Below are 17,642 nucleotides of genomic sequence, written 5' to 3' on the forward strand. Positions count from 1 at the left end.
CTCACGCCCAAGTCTCCAGAAAGAAACACACGTCTCTCCTATATGAATAAAAACATTACCCCGATATACCTATAAATAGTACAGGAGAAAAGAGCGCTGTGCAAATTCGAAGATGCATGTGCAAAGAACTGAGGAAAAGATACCACCCTTTTCGTGTCAGTCAAATGGCCCAACTGGAAGTCATCCGAATCAAGCAGGCAGTCAAGAAGAAATTAGATGAATCGCCTGGTAGCGCCAAAACGGTACCACCGCCCACATCACCTAAAACGTTCATGAAGCCTTGGGTAGGCTTTGGCATGTGCCAAAACCGAAAGCGCTGCTCCAAGGGAGGCAGGCAAACCAAGTGCCGATTCAGAGTCCATAGAGAAAAATGTAAATATACTACCATGTTGTCTGCAGAAATGTGTAACCCCGAGAAACTAATTCAGAAGAATGGGATCCAGCCTGCCCAATGCCCCCGTCTCGGGCACCATGCAGTAAGTGGAACAACGTCCCTTAGTTCCCGAAGAACTACAAGAACTGTCTTGAGGACCAGTAACACTGAAAAGGGAAACACAATACATAGAGACTCCAAGAACGAACTGGAAACCTGAGGAGGATGCAAAGATGCAAGCATCCTGAAAAATCTTCACAGCCCCCTGACCTGACATTATAGCGTCTTCTCCCTCATTTGAAAGCCTGAAGAGTCATTGAAAGAAGTCAAGACCCCCTCAGAATGAAGTGCAGAAGGTCAGGGAATGGCAGGATGAGATTGTAGGATCTGCAAGAAGATTCTCCTAGGAAAAATCAAGTTTCACAATGTAAAGAGGAATATACTGGAACCATGAAAACAGTACTAACCCCATGCAACATGAGCAAAATACGTATGTCCTTTAAAGTGAATACATACTACACATCAAGATGCTGCATCTACCGCCCCATGGAAAACAACAGCATCCTTACAGGTATCAGACAAAGCTCACATCGCTAATGAGAGCTTCAGGGATGAGGCTAACAGCCACATAGCTCGTGATCCTCCGCGGGTTTGATAGAATAGGTAACTGGCTCCAGGTTAAAAGGAGCTGTACAGCCCTTCCTGTCTGGTCGGGGGGCCCGTCTAGCATGTGCCATGAGAAAATGGTGACAGGAGAAACCAGCGTGATAAGCATGGAAATCTGAAGTCCAGGCCCCCTCAGAAATAGAGAAAGAGAGTCCTGGCCGCAGGAAGATGCGCAGTGTCCTTATGCCCATAGAGACAGCCCAAACTTGGAAACTGTTTGTACCTGTGCCACTACTAGACACATGCAGCTCAGCACAGAGGCCCAAATAAGGACAGTTACCAACAGACAAAGGCTCAATCTGCAGGGACCCCAAGAGAGACAAGAGAGACCTGTGTGAAATACAGGGCACTATCTTAGTGCTGATCTCACCGTGCCGTGAGTTGCCGTATGTCGCCCCAGTCCAGAGACAAACCGAGACTGGGTGACCTAGCACAGGGCAGAGTCTCTCTGGTAAACCCCTTGAGTGCTAACCCCAGAGTCCGATTAAACAAGCAGCTTCCTTCAAGGGAGTACAGCAGGAACAGACATAGACATATAAAGCTGCCCAAGCTTGTCCCAAAGCTAGTGACACACATACAACTTGTCTGAACCGGAAAGGAGAGAAGCCCCGGCATACCCTGACCAAAGTCAGCTGGAAACAAACTACCGGAACGCTGCAGCTCTCCCGCCATCGCCGGAGACCCAAGCGCACGCCAGATTCTCACTGACACGTGGCCGCTGCATCAACGCTCCTAGAAACATAGTTGGATTCAAGCCCCGCAAAATTTACCCTGCCGCGGCTTGCATAGAAATAAAATCAGACTCAGGGAATAACCAGAAGAACGGCCCACAGCGCCGGAAAAAACATGTCCCATCTCATGCTGCTATAAATTGGCACCTGCACAATCAGCTGCACATGGCCGTAACAAACACCGATGAAAGAGAGCCTCAGAATAAACAGGACTACTGCTGCACTGAAACCCAACAATGAGAACAAGTGCGAGCAAGAAATCGCACCACTACTGCCGCGCTGTAACCAACAAGGAAACCAAGCGCGTGCATGCAAAGGGCGGGAAGTCCCGGCTCCCTCCACGGATTTCTAGTCATAAAACTTAGCCTCAATAAAATATCCATGCCTTAAATGTACGATGACCGAACCCACAGTACTAAGACTCCCAAACAGAACCTGAAGTTCAAACAACTGTAAAAGCCAGACATACTCACAAGCTAGTTGTTAGGGCTAGTTGAAGCCAGTTTGCAGCAAAAGCATGGCAGAAAGTAACAACTGTGGTCTCTTTTTTTTTTTTTTTTTTACACAGAGAAGGGAAAGAAGAAAAAAATTGAGACCCAGTCAGACCCTCTAGCAATGGAGGGAGGGTGAGGCAGGGACAAGGGGGGGCCCAAGTGTAACCTCTAAAGCCGGCACCATTCAGCCGGACACCCCTGTCTCACTGAAAAGAAAAATCTCAACAGGAGAAATAGAATGGCAGTCTCACTGAAGAGAAACCTCAACAGGAGAAACAGAATGGCAGTCTCACTGAAGAGAAACCTCAACAGGAGAAACAGAATGGCAGTCTCGCTGAAGAGAAACCTCAACAGGAGAAAATAAAGTTCCAGCCACAGCCAGAATTCAGGAGCTAGTTGAATAGCAACTTTTTCCTGCTGGGAGACAGAGAATACTAGATAAACAGGAGGAGTGCCAGCCAATAGGACTACCTGTTAATCAGTTTCTCTATCTCCGCCTGCTGGTAGATGTGAGCTATCCCATTGGTCTCTGGATTCATCTGCTGCTGTTGCTAGGGAAACCTCGAGTCACATATTCCCAGATATTATGTCACTTCTACAAGCATGCAGAATTTAAGGCACTAGAGGCTTATCTGAATATTAGTGCTATCACTACTGACATGTTTTCCAGAATAAATTATTTTTTAGATCGTTTTAGTTTCCATGTACCATACAGTTTAAGAGCTCCTTTTACTAAACTACAGAACTCATTACTGCAGGCTGGTGAGGTAAGTGCTCTGATGCTCATTCAAATCCTATGAGTGTCAGAGCATTTACCTCGCCAGCCCACGGAAAGAAGCACTTCCACGGTTTAGTAAAACACAGCGTAAGTCTGAAACCCAAATCATATTTCAAAGTTTATTTATTTTATTTAAAGATTTATAAACACTTTATAATCAAAGCGATGTACAAAAATCACATATACATTACTGAAACACACCAAGATCCATAACACAAACCAAAAATTTACATTAACATTTCATAATTTACAGGTTGGAGTTCTTACTTCATCTACTACTTCTGCAACATCATTCCTTAAGAACAGGGCATAGCCAGAAAATATCAATATTTCATCTATACGTATTACATAAAGGCGTCAACAAACAACTGGGTTTTCAGTTGTTTCCTAAAATTCATACGATCTTTACATTGTCAAAGTAAGAATGTCAACAACTAAAACTAAAAAAACTTTATTAAAGAGACACATTTTCCTCAGTGTGCATTGAAAATTTTAATTCAAACAGCCTCCATTGGAATCCTTTTTTTTTTTTTTTTTAGAAATCACTTAAGGTGTGAACTGTAGAGTGACATTTTCTACAAAATATCTACTGAAACTGTAATCAGTTTTTAACTGGGCTAACAGATGTCATTTTTCCTATCACTGGTCTCTGATAGTTTTGATTTGGTACAATTAATATTTTGGAGACATCTTGTGTATCTAACTTGTGACTTTCCGTGCTTGTAAAGGCTATGTTGCATGATGAGCCCAGTTCTCTCCAAAAACTGGTTATTAATATATTAATGGACTAAAAGTGTGATTCACTATAGTACAGCAGTAAATCACAGGTAGACAGACAGCTATGCCTCTCCTCTACAATTTCCAAGGTATTTTTATTGTAACAATAAGGACATTTACTCCAAATCCTATTCCTTAAAAGGAAAAAAAAAAACCCAAAAATGTTCACACAGAACTAATCTGTTCTTATTTTGCAGAAAATGTGTGGGTGCCTCAGCAAGTATATATGGATTTAAAACACACCTTTTGGATTCCTCTCACACAACTTTAAACATTCCAATATCTTGCTATGGATAGGACACCAACAAAACACTACACAAAGATAATAACTAAATCAATATTTACAACTATTGCAAATGTAGGCCATGTTTGCAGTACAATGCTTACAAATCAAAGGCACCAACATTTTGCTCAATACACCATTAGCATGGAGATGGGCCTGGAGGTTAGTTTGTTTGGCTCCTTTAACAGTTATGTGCTACACAAGTGGTCTTCATTGCAAGGCCCATGAGCCAATTGCAGCCCTCCAAAATATTATGTTAATCAGGTTTGTTAAGTTAATCTGGTTTTCTATTCTGCTTTTATCTATTCAGTTCAAGGTTGGATTACATTAAAAGAGATTGGGTCAGTTACCCAGGAAGTTACAATAGACAGTTTCACATGGACATTCAATACGGTTGCTAGTACAGGTAGGTCAGTACAATTATTAATACAATTAGGTTGTTGTTACAAATAGCATAGTTACAAGTACAAGTAGGTCACATTAGCTCTGAGTTGCATTAGACAGTTTAGAAATGGGCTTTTACAATTGCCTTTCTGGGGCGGCTCACAGAGCCTTTGCAGAATATCATCTGTCCCTTTCACTGTTGGGATATGGCCCTTTTTGTTTCTAGCACTGCACACTTGGAGCTGCGGGCACCATGAGTGAAGCAAACACGCTGCCTTCTGCAGCCTCAGAAGCCTCCCCTTTGCTACAGCTTCCTGTCCCCGCAGTAGGAAGCTATAGCAAAGGGAAAGTTTCTGGGGTCACTGAAGGCAGCGTGTTTACTTCACTCATGCTGCCTGCAAGCCCAAAGAGTGCAGCACTGGAAGCAAAAAGAGTAAACAAGCATTGGATTCTGCCAGGAGGGGACAGGCGAGAGAGAGGGTAGTACAGATACGATGGACTGTGGAGATGGGGAGGAAAGGGTAAGAAGATGTCAGACTACTGAAGGAAGAAAGAAGGCAAGGGGAAAACAGTGATGCAGAGCAGGGATGGAAGGGAAGGAGGGAGAGAAACCACAGGAAGAGGTGAAAAGAAGGCAGGAGATGTTGGGGGAGAGAAAGGAGAAAAAGATGCCAGGGAATGAGGGGAGATGCCAGACCACAATAGGGGGGGAGGAGGGAAGGGAAGGAGGGGAGAGATACTTGACTATGGGAAAAGGGGAAGGGCAGGAGAGAGAGGGAGGAGATGGTGCACATGGATGAAGGGGAAGGGCAGAGAGAGGGAAGAGATGCTGCACATGAATGGAAAGGAAGGGAAGACATGGAAAAATAGCCATACTGAGAAGGAAACAGAAAAATGGAAGAAAGTTGAATGTTAGAAATTAGTGCCAAGATGGATGCAGGGCAGAAAGTGAAGGAAGAGAAAAAATAGCAAATGGATAAAAAGGCCCTGGAAACAGAGTTAACAGCAGACAGAAGGAAGTGTAGCCAGAGACTGGGAAAAGATTAGAAAAAAAATGGTAATGGTAAAATGATGGTAATGATGGATGGGGGGAGGGAATTTTTATCTTTTGTATAGATACTGATTGATTATAAGTGCTTGGTTGATTATCATTATTTGTATATAAATTGTATTGCACTTTTTGTTGGCATTAAAAACAAAATAAATTTTTTTTTTTTTAAAGTCACCAGTCAACAAAGGTAGGAAAACTGATTTTATTTTCAATTCAGTGATTGAAATATGCCAGTTTTGAGAATTTATTTGCAGTCTATATTTTGCACTGTTCAGTCTGGCATCGTGGGTTTCATTTGTATATATTAGTACTTTTAGTTTGTGGTCCTATATGCAAATAAGGTTCATCTGTGTTCTGTATTGTGTGACCAAGGCCAGGTGTTTTGGTAGAAATGAATGTTGAGAAGCGTTATTGGCATCATGACCCCAAGTAGAAAGATTATTTGTCGATTCTCCTTCAGCTCTTTTAAACCCAAAACGATGACCATTCTCCTACCTACACCAAAGGATAAGCCAAAAAGAACAGATAAGTCTTGCGGTAATTTTCCTGTCAACATGTGTTACTCACGTGCTACTGAATTTTTAAATTTTTTTTGGAGGAGACGTAGAAGTGTTATCCAGCTAATGCATTTGCATTAAAGCATGTAACTAGATAATGTCGACAATGTGGGAGCACAGCATCTCCTACATAAGAACATAAGCAGTTCCTCCGCCGGGTCAGACCATAGATCCATCCTGCCCGGCAGTCCGCTCCCGCGGCGGCCCAAACAGGTCACGACCTGTCTAAATCACCAGAAGGGGCTCCCTTGCCACCTTGGTTTCTCATTGAAGTCCTATCTTCTCATCGAAGTCTTGCACATGCACGACCTGGTTGGGTTTCTATACTTATTACCTGGTTAGCTTTCTATACTTGTGTTACATCCCAGCTCCTCCCTCAGTATCCCACGATCCCTTTATCCCTCAGGAATCCGTCCAATCCCTGTTTGAATCCCTGTACCGTACTGTGCCTGATCACTTCCTCCGGTAGCGCATTCCAAGTGTCCACGACCCTTTGGGTGAAAAAAATGGTCTCACCATGGATCTATACAATGGCATAATGACTTCAGGCTTACGGTTGATGAAACTCCTGCGTATGCAACCTATGATTTGCCTTGCTTTGGAGGAAGCTTGCTCCACTTGATTGGCAGCCTTCATGTTCTCACTGACGATCACCCCTAAGTCACGTTCTGCTTCAGTTCTTGTTAGGATCTCGCCATTTAGGGTGTAAGTCCTGCATGGATTTTGGCTGCCTAGGTGCATGACTTTGCATTTTTTGGCATTGAAGCCGAGTTGCTTATTCAGATTGGCACTCTATAATGGGAATTTTATATGTGTCTACTAATGTTTTATGCTTAATGTCTATTGAATGTTAGTCCTGTGTTACATACGTCAAGCTGATGTCAAGAGTTTATTCAGATTGGCAATGTCTATTGAATGTTAGTCCTGTGTTACATATGTCAAACTAATGTCTTGAGCAAGGTATGGATTATTTTTGTTTGCATTGAAAATAACAAACTATAATTTTATTCTTAGTATAAGGGAATGTTAATAATAATGATTTACACAATCATTTTACACCTTTATTATAGCATAGTACAACTGGTGAAATTGTAGAGTGGCAGGAGAGGAGTCATGCTAGTGCTGTCATGTGTATGAGTAGGTATATCTTAGGTAGGACAGATAGAATGCGGGGATTACGGGGCTTAGTTTATGGGAGGGTTAAAAGGTTGTTTGAAGAGTGCAGTGGGTGAAGTATATTTGAATGTGATTGAAAGGTGTGAGTATATGAAGTGTAAATGGATTGAATTGTTGGTAATATGGGATTGGAGTGATATGATGAAAAGAATGATATATGGTGTTTTCCGCTACCTATATAAAGATAGTAGATGGCAAAGTGATGTTATTTGCTTGAATGATCCATTTAGAGTATAGATATGGCTTTGTCAATTGATTTTAACACATTGCTTGATGATTAGATGGGGATATAAGGTCTCTTTACAAGGGGGAAAAAGTGTCAAAAATTATATTCAATCATCAAAATACACACAATATCACAATATTTTTAATGTCATATCAGACATAAACACTATAGCAATCAGGAGAAACTATAATCTGAGATCATAAGTTTCACTTATCTCATTAAATTGGTGGTATAGAGCCTTATAAATAGAAAGTTCAATGGATAGCATAAAGTACTATTCGTTAAATGTGAATGGATTAAATCATCCAATAAAAAGAAAAAAGATATTACAATACCCTTGCTAGAGCTAAGGCAAACATTATATTTTTACAAGAAACTCATCTGAATGGTGTGGAATCTGAAAAATTAATTGGAGGATGGGTGGAAAAGTGCTGCTATGTTCCTGCTCAAAAGAAAAAAGGTGGATTGGCCATACTATTTAGAAAAGGATTAGACCTTGAAATTGAAAACCAAACTAGTGATATTGACCATAGATATATTCAAATAGATATTAAAATTGTTGAGACCAGATTATCTTTAATTAATGTGTATGCACCTATGAATCCTGATAAAATATTTTTTCAGAAGTTACAAACACATATACCATATTTTTTGCTCCTGATCTCTCAATGCCGCCATAAGTAGAGGAAAGGCCAGGCGGGTGCAGTGATTGCCCAGAAGCCTTACCCCCGATGTTATCCCAGCAATTCGCTCCGTGCTGGCTCCCCGCTCGTCCCTCGACCTGCTGCTGAGCCAGGAGTCCAACACCCCCCACCCACTCCCGCTGCTTCGTCGACATATCCTCACAGCAGCAGAAGCGGGAGGTAATTAAATTCAGCGGGCAGGCAGGCGGGCTTGGAGGGGGCGGAAGAGGACAAAGGCTAGAAGGCAGTGAGAGAAACAGGAGGGAAGGAGGGAGGAAGGGACAATTATTGCACTTGAGGAAGGAAAGAAAGAAATCACCAGACATCCAAAGGTAAGAGAAATGATTTTATTTTCAATTTAGTGATCAAAATGTGTCAGTTTTGAGAATTTATATCTGCTGTCTTTATTTTGCACTATATTTGTCTATTTTTCTATAGTTGTTACTGAGGTGGCATTGCATATTTTAAAAAGTCATCTGCCTTGACATCTGTGCCCTGTCCCTGCCGCCACAGGGTACAGAGCCTGGCAAGGAGTGTGGGGTTGGGTGCAGAGCCTGGCAGGGAGAATTTGGTTCAGAATGTTTTTTTTCTTGTTTTCCTCCTCTAAATTTATGCTGTGTCTTATGATCAGGTGCGTCTTATGGAGCAAAAAATACGGTAATTAGTAATGTGACTTTTCCATTAGTTATAGTTGGGGGATTTCAATCAGGAAATAGACCCTGTTCTAGACAGACATCCCAGGACAAGATTTAGTGGGTCTTATAAAAATGAATGATGAAGGGTTAGTTGATATATGGAGAATTCTAAATCCACAAGAAAAGGAGTACTGTATATTTTTTGTTAAACTAAAACTTAGCTTTACATACCAAGTCATCAACGAGAGGAAGCTCGACTCAGTTAACAATAATTAAAAAAACAATGCTAAAATTGCAAGGAGATTAATTTTCAAAATGTTTTGTTCTCCAGTAAAAAAGTTCTTGACTATGTTCTAATATCTAAGGATCTGGTTTCTAATGTATTGGGTTCTCTCATTGGAGCCATTGATATATCGGATCATGCAGGAATCTTTTTGAAGTTTTTAGGAGACTTGAAACGTATTGAAAGACCTATATAGAGATTTAATAATACCTTATTGCAAGATTCTGATTTTCAACAGGGTATAGTTAAAGCTATAAATGAATATTTTGAATTTAATAACACATCTCAAGTATCAAAAATAACCCTTTGGGATGCCTTTAAGGCTACACTAAGAGGGAAAATCTTGAGATACGTTGCAATTTCAAACAAAAATAAAGAGTTGGGTCAATTGTAATCTAAAATTAAAGTCCTTGAGCAGTCTCATTAAGAAATGGGATTCAGAGGTATTGCAGCAATTAATGAAGATTAAATATCAATATCAGATGTTACTCAGTACTAGAGCAAGGAAAGATCTATTTATTAATCAAGCTAGTTATTATGAGAACTCTAATAAAGTAAACTTTTGGCTGCATTCCTAAGAGGGAAAAGAAAAAGGAATCGTAGTGTTTCAGTTAAAAATAGGGAAGGGGTGTTAATGAAAGAAAATTTGGCTATATCAAAACAGTTTATGGAATTTTATAAAGAGTTGTATACATCTGACTGTTTAAATGGGGGTGATGCTTGTGTGTCTTTTTTGACTAGATTACCGGGACCTAAACTCTCAGAGGATGATAAAAATGTATTAAATCTTCCGATCTCTAGAGAGGAGATTGTAAAGGCAATCTCCTCAGTGCAAGTTGGTAAAACACCTGGTTTTGATGGGTACACAGTGGAATTCTTTAACCACTTTCAAAGTCTTCTAGTTCCTCACCTGCTTGTCTTGTACAAATATATACTATATCAAGGCTCAGTTCAAGGCTCCATGCTGAAAGTCCTCATGATTGTAATCCCTAAACTGGATAGAGATCCACTTGAAGTAACTACAGACCGATCTCTTTAATCAATGTAGATACAAAAATATACACCAAAGTTCTGGCAAACAGATTGGCAAAAGTTTTTATCAAAATTAATAGAGCCAGAACAGATAGGTTTTATTGCAAAAGGTCATTGTGCAAACAACACCAGGCTATGCTTTCAAATGCTTCAAACTGCAGAATCCACTGAGTCACCAACCTTTATGGTGTCTCTGGATGCTGAAAAAGCATTTGATAGGGTTGAGTGGTCGTATATGATGAAGGTTTTGGAGTGGTTTGATATGAGAACTGGTTTTTGTAATATGATTAAAACTCTCTATATATCTCCAAATGCTATGTCAACAATTGTCTATCAGATAGTTTCTCTTTGCATAGAGGAACTAGACAAGGCTGTCCTCTATCGCCATTATTATTTGACCTTGCACTTGAACCATTGTTATTGGCAATCAAACAAGATCCTATGATTGAAGGTATTTAGTATGACTCAAAAATGTATAAATTGAATGCATATGCGGATGATATATTGTTATATGTTATGAATCCATCTACATCTATCTCAGAATTACTGGAGGTTATAAATGAGTTTGTTGTATTCTCAGGATACAAGATCATGAGGGGCATAGAGAGGGTGGATAGGGACAGATTCTTCAGGCTGAAGGGGACAACAGGTACGAGGGGGCATTCGGAGAAACTGAAGGGAGATAGGTTCAAAACGAAGGCAAGGAAGTTTTTTTTCACCCAAAGGGTCGTGGACACTTGGAATGCGCTACCGGAGGACGTGATTGGGCAGAGTACGGTACAAGGATTCAAACAGAGACTGGACGGATTCCTGAGGGATAAAGGGATCGTGGGATACTGAGAAAGCTAACCAGAAAATAAGTATAGAAACCCAACCAGGTCGTGCATGTGCAAGACCGGAGGGCTAGGACTTTGATGGGAAGATAGGACACAATAGGAAACCAAGGTGGCATGGGGGCCCCTTCTGGTGATTTGGACAGGTCGTGACCTGTTTGGGCCGCCGCGGGAGTGGACTGCTGGGCAGGATGGACCTATGGTCTGACCCGGCGGAGGCACTGCTTATGTTCTTATGTTCTTAAGATAAATTGGTTCAAATCAGAGCTTATGCCTGCTAATCTACTTAGTGTTAAAGATATCTTTACAGAATTTCCATTCAAATGGAAACCTGATGGATTCAAATATCTGGGAATACAAATCTGTTTTTCTTTGTATGAAACCATCAATGCAAATAAAAAGAAATTGCTACTTACTGTTAAATAGTTAATAAGAAAATTAACACCAAAATGTCTATCTGGTGGGGAAGAGTTGAAACAGTAAAATTGACCCTATAGCTCCTACTATTTGAATATGATTCTGATCTATTTTTAATCATCTACATATAAAGAATTGGACAAGGAGATCAGCAAATTTATTTGGCAGAATAAACAGCCGAGGATAGCATTTAAAACCTTGCATCTTACCAGAGATTATGGAGGCGTAAATTTACCACACTTTTACAAATACTACTGCGCTTTTTTATGTTGAAACAGGCCATGTATTGGCTAATGCCAGAGAAGTTCAGTATGCCAAGCTGGTACTTTCTTGAACAGGATATGTTTTATCTGTTTTGTCCATAGGATGAAATAGGAACTGAATTACCTGCGCATTTGAAGTTAAATTCTATTATAAATTCAACTCAGAAGGTTCTCATCGATTTGGATAGACAAATGAATATTCCATTTGGAAGCACACGCAGATGTCCATTATGGGGAAACAAAAATATTTCTGTTGATGGTAAACAACTCATGTGAAAAGAGTGGATACAGCTGGGCATCTACACAATTGAGGATGTTATTGTATCGGACAAGCACAAGTCCTTTTCAGATTAAAAGACAGTCATCAAATTAAATTCACACTTAGCTTCAAATGGTTATAACTTTGACATGCAATTGATTCCATCAAGACCTCATTGAAATCATCTGAGCCAAATATCCTGTCACAATGCAAAGGAATTATGGGCCTAGGACATGAAGCATCTAATTGGTATAAGGTCCTTGTCTCTAAGGAACAACAAAAGCAAAGATCAAATGGACTAAAAGATATATAGGCTCATGAGTTGAATGTGGAAATATCTGATGAACAATGGGATCATACACTACTCAAAAGTATCAGATGCTGTCAATCTGCCTCCATGAAACAATCATTGTATTTTATGATGCGAAAGGTTAATTAGACTCTGGTTAAGCTCAGCAAAATCAATGCTGATAACTCTCCTCTGTGCTGATTTTGCAAGAGTGAAACGTTGGAAAACATGCTTTTCCATTGTCCATTGGTACAGCCATTTTGGAAACAGATCTGGAGTCATGTTCAAATATTATTATCTACAAATATATCTTTAACATATGCAGGTGTTATTTATGATTCGGTTGACATAAGCAAAAATAATATTAGATTAATAGCCATTTTGACAACAGTAGCCATTCAGTCAATTTTTAAAATGTGGAAGGATTAAAATCTACTATCATTTGCTTTTTGGTGGAACTCGGTATGTATGATTGGGAAATATGAAGCTGTTATTATGGAGAAAAGGGGCAAAAAAGTGAAATTTGATAAAGTATGGTTGCCTGTTAAAAAGTATGTGGAAAACAATAGAGGCTAAATGTTATGGTTGTGTATGAGTGATATGAATGTGATAAATAGATGTATCATTGATACTGCACTCTTTGCAAGGGGGGGAGGGTTGTTTTTGTGTAAGATACATATATGTCCCTAGCTTATGTTCATGACTGTTGTATGGAAATATTTTGAAATGTATATTCTTCTGTCTGAATATTCTAAAATGTTTTTCAAAATAAAAATTATTTGAACTTAAAAAAAAAAAATGCACACCACATGTAGGTAGGAACCACTCTTCTAAAAGGTAGGTAAAGAGGGACCACTTTTCCTAAAGAATGCACACCTTGTATAAAGAGGGACCACTTCTTAAATACTTCTTAAATACCGTGAAAAAAGTGCACACTATGTGCAGAGAGTGTACTCTTTCCCAAAAGTTCACACATGTACATGCACTCTTAAGAAAAGAGGAGCTGTCTTGACCACATTCAATCTGGAATGGAAAACAAAAACTGGAAAATATGACATGAAAATTTTCAGCTGCCCATAACTCCCAGTTCAGTATCATAGATCCCAGTTGATTTTGGGCTTTCTTACTTTTTTGTAACTAGGGATCTACTGTGCTTATGCCATAATTTCTTAATTATTTTGTCTCTAGCATGTCTCTTGGGAGTATCCACTCTGATCTTACTCCTGAGTCTGTCACTTTGCAGTCTCATACCATGATCTCTAGCAGAGCATTCTTTCCTATGCAAAAAGCTTGGCTCCTTACATTTCACATATTTGAATAAATCCATCAGCGAAGCCTGGTTCCGATCCCACTGTGGCCTGGGGCAATTCACTTAACCTCCACTGTCTCAGCTACAAACCTAGGAACCTTTTGCTCAAGCTTAGCATACACTAAGGGCTAGATTCACTAATCAAACCGATCGGTTTGCAACCCCTTTACAACCTAATTTTACTCCGGCCCGATTCACTTACCTCTCTGCCGATTCGATTCCGATCCGCACATGCAAATGAGGAGAACGGCATGTAAAGTAGATAGGGATGCGATTCACACCAAATTTTTGAAACCGACTGGGCTGGCCAATCAACACAAAAAAACGACTGCTGGGGACCAGTCGCAAGTGTCCTTTCCGACTGTACTCGGGCCTGAAATCCCATCTCTGCAACCTATCTCTGCCGCTCTGCTCTTTCCAGCTGAATTTCCCACCCAAACGCCTCTTCCAGCCGAGCCCTGCTCCTGTCCTCCTCCTGCCGAGCCCTGCTCTTGCCGCCCCAACTCTCCTGCTCTCTGCCGCCCTTCCCCGCAGTGCGAGCCCATGTTTTTAAAGCGGGGCTGCACTGCGGGGAAGGGCAGCAGAGAGCAGGAGAATGTGCTTATGCTCTCATACAGGGACACAGTCTTGTGGGGTTTTTCCTCCCTTTAGCCCTCCCAATTTGGCCAGAGTTCAGACAGTTTTATGCCCCATCTCTGCTACTCTGCTCTCTGGCCCTTCCAGCCAAGCCCTGCTTCTGCCCTCCTCCTGCCAAGCCCTGCTCTTGCTGCCCCGACTCTCCTGCTCTCTGCCGCCCTTCCCCACAATGCGAGCCCATGGTTTTAAAGCGGGGAAGGGCGTCAGAGAGCAGTAGAGTCAAAAATAGCAGGGTTGTAAAAAAAAAAAAAAAAATGCCGGCAGTCACAGTGACTTGGTTAATGCCGGAGATTACCCTTCCAGAGCAGGAGAGTCGGGGCCAGTAAAACAAAACAAAAAAAAAAAACCCAGCAAAAATGAACACTGAATGCATGCGCAGACCATCAGGGAAAGCAATTGGTCTGCACATGCGTCAGGATCGCACACTAGTGATCCGTGCCATCGGAGGGGGCATTCCTCTGACCACCCTCATTTAAATTTTATTGTTTGGTGAACTGGTCGGGCCTGAATGGATCCGGCCACGGATCTAGCACGGAAACAAGGTTTGTGAATCTAGCCCTAAATGCTGTTTGCCCTATTTTATACCTAAAGGTCACGTGGCCCTTAAAGCACACTAATGTCTGTTGGTACGCACTATGTTTTAGTAAAAGGACCCTTTAGATTGTGAGCCCTCCAGGGACAAGGAACTACCTACTGTATCTGAATGTAGCTCACTTTTGAGCTATAACTGGAAAAGGCGTGAGTCAGATGTTAATATATAAATACCTTCCCTGTTTCTTGTGTTCAAAGATACACGTGTTTTAGCCCTGAAAACTTGTATGACTTTTGATATAGGCCTTGCAGCATCTTGGTAGCAGCATCCCTTGACTACCTCTAATCATTCTACACCCTTTTGTAGATTCTCCAGAACTGGATACAATACAAAGCGACAGCTAATTACAGAAAAACATGTTTATAAATGTAATCATTAAGAAGTTATCCTGTTGCAACTCTAAGTAGTGTGAAAGCATATCACGCAAGAGAGGATTATCAAATCTATACTCATCTATCACACAACAGGGCCTAGACTTTTTTATTATTATTATTATTATTATTATTGCCCTTCCAATCAAGATTTTTTTTAACCACTCTAACCTGTTATTATAAAAAGATCCTCCCAAAGAGTGTAGCAGAAACCTCACTGGTACAAGAAGAAAAGAGAAACACTGAACCTTGTAGTAGCCAGAGGGGATGGAAGGAGTGAGCCAGTTTTGTCTAAAACAGACTGTCAGTTATTCTCATTTACATGCCTTGAGTATCCTGGTGCAGGATAAAGTTACCATAAGGCAGTGCATATACTGGGACTCACTTCAACAATATACCAATACAACCTAGACATGGATCAATAAGAAATGTCACAGAGATATAATCTCTTCATTCTTGTATAAAACTAGGAACACACTCAACTGTAGAATCAATTGTTTTTCGATAGTGTTGATGTGTTGGCGTGGAAGCTTAGATACCATGAACATTTTTTCTAGGGTGAAGGAATGAAGGAAACTAGCTAGCATCCAACAGCAAACAGCAATTATAATTTCAGATGAGTTAATATTATTTGGTTATTACTATAAATTCCTTAAAAGATGTTGCATATATCCCAGGTGTACAACTTTGACAGCCTAATCAATGCTGGAGGAAGCCTTATCTGCAATAACTGAATCTCAATTGAAGAGGAAGCCTTGCAAACTTTCTAGCTCAGCTGTTTAAATCCTGGATATTTATCAGTAGCTCTGAAAGAAAATAAATTATTCCCTTCTACTGACCCCCCCCCCCAAAAACAGACACAAGTAGTAGAAGATGGCCGTTTCTACTCCAAATAAAAGAGCTTTGTTGTATTCACATAAAAGCCAAACTGCTTTTCTTAATAGCCCTCGCAGAACTCAATCTATCCCAACTCCTGGAGGAGACATTAAAAATGCAGAAAAAAATTATTAAAACAGTGCAAGGTAAAAAAAAAAAATTGGAAAAAGACTCCAGAATATATATATATATACACACACATCAGGGATTCCAGTTTTGTAATCATGCAGCCTGGAAGTAATCCAGCCTTCTTTATGGAAGCAACCAAAAAAAAAAAAAAAAAAAAGTCACCCGGAATCAGATAAAGTCCAAAAATGCCCCATCCGCCTCTCCCAGAGTCCAAACCAGTATGATCACTTACTTGTCCGTCTCTTGTGACATACTTGATCCAATGAACTCTCCCCCCCCTTTCACTTCTCCCTCACTCTCTGGTGAAACTGGACTTTCAAGTCTGTGCAGGTAAAGGTGTGTGTGTATGAGAGAGACGGCAGAACTCGAGCTACAGGTAATTCTTCTTCCCTTTTTTTTTTTTTAAGGTCTTTTCCCAACCCAACCAGAAAGATAAGACACAGGTACGGCCCCTCGCCGCCGCTCCTCCCCCTCGCCACCAGGCAGGACGCACCGGCTGGGCCAGGAGCAGAGCGGCTCGCCCCGTCCGTGGTTCCCGCCGGGTGGGGGAGGGGAGCGAACGCTAACTTGAGCCACGTCGTTGTTGGCCTCGAGAGCTATAAAGGGAGGACGGCGCGGCAGCCTTCGCCACTTTTTAGGCGCGCTAAATGCGGAGGGCGCGGGCGTTCAGGTCGCTCGCCTGCCCCCCCCCCTCGCATTAGGGGCAGCGGTCGAGGCTTCGCTTTGGTGGTGCTCCGCTCACCTTCCCCCTTGGCGCACGAGACACTTGACCCGGGCTTTTTGTTCGCCAGTCACGCTACTCTCCAGGTGTGTTCCCTCCCCCCATTACAGTCACTGATGGATTTTTTTCTCTCTCTCTCTCTCCCTCCGTGACCCTTTAGCCCTGCTCCAGCAGTCGGAAGCGCTGCCAGGTGTAGCTGAGCGATTAGTCAGCCTGAGCTGAGGGATTCCAGCACAGAGAACTTACATACGGGTTATTGAGGGGGGGGGGTTTCCTCTCTTTTCTGTTCTTCCTTCTCTTAAGTACATTTTGTTTGCCAGGGTTATCTTTCAGATGGCGGTTGGTTCTCTCCCTTTCAAAATTAATTCTTGTTTGTTGAGGGGGGAGGGGAGGGTTGCCTCGTGTCATGGGCTTTTTTTTGTGAAGAAACTGTAAGGACCTGTCCTCCACGCTTGAGTCTCTTCCAGGTGCAGAGTTGTATTTTTCATAGCAGTGTTAGGGCAGGAACTCTTTATTCAGTCCTGTGGAACCCTAAGGTGTGAGGAAAGGGCAAAGAAGACAGTTCACATCTTTTCTTGTTTGAAAAACCGTACACTGGACACCACCTTTAGTTACTTTTGGGGTGGCAAAAGCAGTTTTTAACTCTAGTTAGCTTTTATGCCCCCGAAAAAGCTGTACAGGAGAAACGTGTTGGGTGCCGCTCCTGGGAGCGTTTTCAATACACTTATTTATCCTGATTTGGTCTACCTGTTTTGTGCTCCACTGTGGAAACATTAAAACAACTGTTCTTACCCCTTCTTTCCTACATAAGGTTACCA

The 17,642-nt window shown here is 41.4% G+C and overlaps 1 protein-coding gene across 7 annotated transcripts in view; it reads right to left on the bottom strand.

Moving 5' to 3' along the window:
• GRHL2 (grainyhead like transcription factor 2) overlaps positions 1-17,006 on the bottom strand; it is a 279,232-nt gene extending 262,226 nt beyond the window's left edge. For 5 of the 7 annotated variants that reach the window (XR_004538279.1, XR_004538280.1, XM_033933109.1 and 2 more), the window contains exon 1: positions 16,175-16,224. Coding sequence is in view for 4 of the 7 variants with exons in the window: in XM_033933109.1 (XP_033789000.1) it covers positions 16,175-16,200 (26 nt within the window). In the remaining 3 variants the exon portion in view is untranslated. Of the gene's footprint in view, positions 1-16,174; positions 16,225-16,335; positions 16,550-16,845 lie in introns of those variants that run through there. The other 2 variants (XM_033933112.1, XM_033933110.1) reach the window with 2 other exon arrangements.
• Between the last annotated feature and the right edge of the window lie 636 nt (positions 17,007-17,642).

This window comes from Geotrypetes seraphini, chromosome 2 (genome assembly GCF_902459505.1).
Source record: "Geotrypetes seraphini chromosome 2, aGeoSer1.1, whole genome shotgun sequence".
Lineage (NCBI taxonomy): Eukaryota > Metazoa > Chordata > Amphibia > Gymnophiona > Dermophiidae > Geotrypetes > Geotrypetes seraphini.